This window comes from Artemia sp. Qi Xiang Cuo, chromosome 1 (assembly GCF_049724085.1).
Source record: "Artemia sp. Qi Xiang Cuo chromosome 1, ASM4972408v1, whole genome shotgun sequence".
NCBI lineage: Eukaryota > Metazoa > Arthropoda > Branchiopoda > Anostraca > Artemiidae > Artemia > Artemia sp. Qi Xiang Cuo.
In genome coordinates, this window is record NC_142794.1 from 52,491,732 (window position 1) to 52,497,777 (window position 6,046).

Sequence of the window (6,046 nt, forward strand, 5' to 3'; positions counted from 1 at the left end):
ACCCCCTAATATATGTATTAAAAATATATGAATATAGAAGTTCGTTACGTAAGCTAATTCGTAAGTTACGTATATTTATTACTAATAAAAGTAAACTAATATGAAAATTTTGTTTTAATTATTCATGTACTGTGAGCCAAAATCAAAACCTGCATTTATTCAAAAACGTTCAAAAATTAAATAAAAAAAACAAGTTTTTTAACTGAAAGTAAGGAGCGACAATAAAACTTAAAACAAACAGAAATTAATCCGTATATGAAAGGGGATGTCCTCTCCTCAACGCCTTGCTCTTGACGCAAAATTTTGACTTTCTCACAACTCTATTTTTTTTTAACAATAAAAAAATTTAGCAAAAAGAGCGAGGCGTTGAGGAGGGGACAGCCCCTTTCATATACGGAATAATTTCTGTTCGTTTTAAGTTTTAATGTCGCTCCTTACTTTCAGTAAAAAAAACTCGTTTTTTTTATTTAATCACAAACAAGGCGTCTTCAGCACGAAAGACAGAAGAAGAACAAGATAAAAAAAAACAAGTTAAAACTAAAAAAAACAATAAAACCACCACCACAAAAAAAAAAAATTATACCATTGGCGCAAACTGATCCACGTTGGGAAAAGATGCTGTTATGGAGTTACTTTAGTGAGAACACCAGAGCAACAGTGAGAACTGTTGAATACAGCCTGATATTGGCTTATTGTTTTTTTTTTTTTTTTTTTTGTGTTTGGTTTTTTTTTGCCGTGTTATTATTAAAAAACCCTCCCTAAACACAGTGACAAAAGCTAGATGGCTTTTTTAAATTATTTTGCCCATGGTAATGAACGAAAAAACCCTGGACATCCCAAAATTTTAAGTGGAATACCTTCATCCCTCCTGGGTCTGATGAAATCATGGAGACGTGCACAATGGGCAGCTTGCCCAGGAGTGCTACAAACAAACAACAACAACAACAGTGAGAACTTGAGTTGCTTTGTTGTTTTTTTTTGTCATGGCTGGCCAGTTTGGCTTAAGACCTTTCATAATTCAAGCATCCAGAGAAAAGGGTTAGTTTTCATTAGTATGTCCAGGGACAGATTTAAAGCTGTAACGCTTCTAGACCCAAGCGTTTTTACCGCTTCGTTTTGGCGAGATTTTCGGGGAAATCCCTAAATATTTGGGGATAGTGGAGGCACTGAAAAGAACGCAACTGGTGAGCAAAAAGTAATGAAAGAGTGAGGTGATACAGAATTCCCAGCTGCCATTCTTGGGCTGGGAGATATTTGACAGTTTATAAGTGGCCACGGAGGTACTGTGTTGTTTAAAAATCACTTTTCTGTGAATAGGTAGCGGGGCGACGGAGTGCACCTGGCACTTTGAAGATAAATCACATCAGTCTATTTTTTTTAAAGAGAAAAATCACTCGGTGATAATTTATTGCGCCTCTAGCACTGTGCACCCCTAGGCCCGAGCCTATTGGTAAATCCAGGCCTGAGTATATCCTTGCCTTTATGGATCTACATGACTCATTTTTCAGTTTTTATCGTCAATTTCACTTGACTTGGGAAAATTGGCTCCAACTTTGCCCCCCCCCCCGCACAAGGATTTTTACGATTACGTCACCAATGATAATAGCAACAGCACATAACATAGAAATAAAACTTACTCATTTTCACTAATGAGAAATCCTAAAATATTCAATGAAATAGATGAGAAGCCAACATAAGGTTCTGTTTCCTCTCTATCTTGGGATGACAAGTAATAAAATATGGAGCAATTTTCGTTGTCTCTAGCTGATACACATCAAGAGTCAAGACTGGCGCAGAACTCATCGTTATTGACATTGCATGCTAACGGCTAAGTGCATATCTGAAAGTAAATAAAAGCGTGTCTATAGACAGGTTTCCGAAATAGCGTATGCTTTAAGTAATCTTTATAAGCGTGATCTTAAAATATCGTCTTAAAAGTATTGCTTCCGGAAATGTTTAAAATCTGACTCTCTTTCTATACAGAATAGATTTAAAAAAGAAAAACTGGAAAGAAGGCATTTTATTTCAAGAAAAAACAAGAGTATTTTCTTTTGGAAAAGATTGAATAACGTACCAATACAGTAGTTTCAGGAATAACGTTTAACTCAAGAGTGTCAAATGCCGTGTTTGACATTCCCTCCACGACCACTTCCACTACAACAGATATTGTAAAATCATAAAGCATACGTTTAAGATAAAAAGATAGATATATACCTCCACAGCCCCTCGCTCTTTGCGCTAAAGTCCTTTATAGGAACTTTTAAAAATCTTTTTAATTCAATGGTCCTTGTGTTTCAGTGGTCGTTCTTAAAGAAATTGTACAAAAGGTCAAACTTAAAAAAAAAAACAAGTATTGAAAAAACGGTACTCACGTATTAAACGCACTCTTTTATATACTGCTAGTTTGGTTAATGCTAATGAAATAAAATAAAATAGGATGAATATATAATAGTTTAGAAACAAATTTGGGCTATATATTCGCACATTAGGGGGTGGGGTGGGATGTAAAACATAGTATATATTATTACGTAACTTAACCCAACCTAGGTACGTCCCCCCCCCTAAACCCCAAAAAACAACAGTTTAAATATCGTATACGCAATGAAAACCACGCTATACATTGTATTACCCTATAGCGGTGTCTTAAATTAATCCGTCAAAACCAGTTTCTTTCGTGACTGGTCCATTGCAGTATATAACAGAGTGCGTTTAATACAGGAGTACCGAAAAAACTTGTGTTTTTTATTTAATTTCTTATAGTTTTTTTTTTCAAATCATGCTCAAACCTAACCAAGATCTGAGTGGGGTACCAGGCGCCTAGGCCCCCATTTCTTGATAATACATGTTGTTTATCAGTAATTGTAAACTGATTAGTGCCGTCCTGTCTTTTTAATTTTCCTGATTTAGATTTAAAAGGTTGGATTGTAATTAAAGTTTTGGACAACAGTTGAGTAATTAACCAAACTTTGCGATGAATATCAGTTTTATTGAATAAATTTTAATAATTTTTTTATTACAAAATTTAGGGTAGACAGAATGGGGTCTTACTGTTCATCTGGACAGAAATTCTGCGGGATTTTTGATCATCTACATGGAACCATCGCGGTCTCTACGACTGGGTATGTACACATTGTATATATAATTAAATACATTGAAAGATTTTATAGGAATAGGAAAACTATTACCGTTTAAAATCACAGAAAGCAAAACTTCTGGTAGCACCCCCACCCAAAGAAATTTCATGGCAGAGCTAATGAGGTCCCGCCGTTCCTTTTCTACCTCTATGCCAGTAGGCAGGTAAATATAATGCATCGTGCTACTTAGAAAAAGATTGTCGCAATTGGAGGGGCACTATTACCCATAGCACCAATAGTAAAGGCGTGCACCTAAAATATTCCCAAGAATAAAAAGGGATTAAATGACCATCCCTACGCTTTCCCCAAATTCTTTCATTATTTATTTGAAGGCTCAATGAGAGTTCAGATATTTAAGCAGTAACCTATCTAGTACTTCTAATTACGCATACAATTACACATGAATTGCGCAAGGAAAACCCATGCATGAGACATTAAACTTACGCGTGAATATTTTAAAAGTTGGCACACTACAATGCATGTTATGAAACTAAAGTCAAGGTTTTTTTTAAACTTGGGACGGTATAATGTGGTCAAACGTGTTTTGAGAGTATGGTCGTAATAATATAATTTAAGCAGACAGGTTTTTTTCTGCTATTGTTATCAATTGCACAATGAATGTACATCATGAGTTCACGTGCACAATTTTTTTTTAAAAAACTGGTATGTTATAAAGTAGTCAAACATGTTTTGGGAGCATGCACGAAATTATGTAACTCAACCATAGTGGTTTTTCGAGGTAACATCCGTTTTTATTCGTCAATGAAATACTGTATGATATGTTCATGCACTACAATTTAATTCCCATTATGTTTTAACATATCGAGCATAGTACACTGAATTTTATTAACTTTGAAACAATGGATATTTCTATTTTCAATGTGAGTATAGTTTACCAGATCTATTTCCAGATAAAATGTATTTTACCAGTTATTCAAATTTCAGGGTGACTTAGCCCCCCTCCCCTCCAAATATACAAACCCTTAAAATATAAAGAGTCTATTCGATAGAAAACGCTAAGTATGCTTATTTCTATTATGCAAAACAAAAACCCCCTCCTCCATTGCTTTATTATAACCATAATTCCTTAATTTAGTTATTTCGTTCAAAAATATCCTTTTCCCATCGTCCATCTAAAATGTGCTGTCTTTTTCCGGTTTGAATAGAAAGCTTCGGTGTTACAATGGAAGTGACAGTTTTGGGAATCAAATTTCACACGCTCTTGCTACCATAAATTAATGGCATATGCTTAATGAATTAGCAGCATGGATGTTCCTTGACAAAGATATAAAATTGTATTCTAGCCTAATTAAATGAAATATATTTTATTTTCTATTGTATCCCATGATTAAGAAGGTTTTACGATGTGAAAAAAAAAAAAAAACTATTTCATCGCATGGAAAGTAAGGGAGGAGGGAGGAGGGAATTCTTTATGCACTAATTTTTTGAAATCCCCCTTCCCCCCAAACTCAAAATTTTCCAAAATTTTACTTTAGAAGCTTTTTTAAATATTTCTAAGGCGCTAAGACATGGACTCCTACAAATATCAGAATCGGATTTATAAGCCAAGCTATTTTATGGCAAGATGTTTTTGACATCCCCCTCCCCCCCCAAACTCAAAATTTTATTTTAGAAGCCTTTTTAAATATTTCTAAAGCGCTAAGACATAGACTCCTACAAATATCAGAATCGGCTTTATAAACCAAGCTATTTTATGGCAAGATGTTTTTGAAATCCCCCTTCCCCCATACTCAAAATTTTCCAAAATTTTACTTTAGAAGCTTTTTTTTAAATATTTCTAAAGTGCTAATACATAGACTCCAACAAATATCAGAATAGACATTATAGGCAAAGCTATTTTATGGAAAGATATTTTTTAAACCCCCCTGCCCTCCAAACTCAAAATTTTATTTTACAAGCCATTTTAGATATTTACATATCGCTAATAGGTATAGAGTGCTACAAATATCAGAATTGATTTTGTAGAGCAAATTATATCATGGGTAGGTGTTTTTGAAATCCCCCTTCCCTCCAAACTCAAAATTTTCCAAAATTTTACTTTAGAAGCTTTTTTTAAATATTTCTAAAGCGCTAAGACATAGACTCCTACAAATATCAGAATCGACTTTATAGGCCAAGCTATTTTATGGCAAGATGTTTTTGAAATCCCCCTGCCCCCCAAACTCAAAATTTTATTTTAGAAGCCTTTTTAAATATTTCTAAAGTGCTAATAGATATAGAGTGCTACAAATATCAGAATTGATTTTATAGGGCAAATTATATTATGGGGAGATGTTTTTGAAATCCCCCTTCCCCCCAAACTAAAATTTTCCAAACTTTTACTTTAGAAGCTTTTTTAAATATTTCTAAAGCGCTAAGATACAGACTCCTACAAATATCAGAATCGGCTTTATAGGCCAAGCTATTTTATGGCAAAATGTTTTTGAAATCCCCCCGCCCCCCAAACTCAAAATTTTATTTTAGAAGCCTTTTTAAATATTTATAAAGCGCTAAGACATAGACTCCTACAAATATCAGAATTGGCTTTATAAGCCAAGCTATTTTATGGCAAGATGTTTCTGAAATCCCCCTTCCCCCCAAACTCAATATTTTCCAAAATTTTACTTTAGAAGCTTTTTTTTAAATATTTGTAAAGTGCTAAGACATAGACTCCTACAAATATCAGAATCGACTTTATAGGCCAAGCTATTTTATGGTAAGATGTTTTTGAAATCCCCCTGCCCCCGAAACTCAAAATTTTATTTTAGAAGCCTTTTTAAATATTTCTAAACTGTTACAAATATCAGAATTGATTTTATAGGGCAAATTATATTATGGGGAGATGTTTTTAAATCCCCCTTCCCCCCAAACTCAAAATTTTCCAAAATTTTACTTTAGAAGTATTTTTTTTA

General features: G+C 33.9%; 1 protein-coding gene across 1 annotated transcript in view; it reads right to left on the bottom strand.

The window, feature by feature from the left end:
* Positions 1-1,803, bottom strand: part of LOC148956455 (sialin-like) — a 59,846-nt gene extending 58,043 nt beyond the window's left edge. Inside the window, exon 1 of the mRNA XM_089108306.1 lies at positions 1,638-1,803. Coding sequence (XP_088964432.1) covers positions 1,638-1,641 — 4 coding nt within the window. The 5' untranslated portion in view covers positions 1,642-1,803. The remainder of the gene's footprint in view (positions 1-1,637) is intronic.
* Between the last annotated feature and the right edge of the window lie 4,243 nt (positions 1,804-6,046).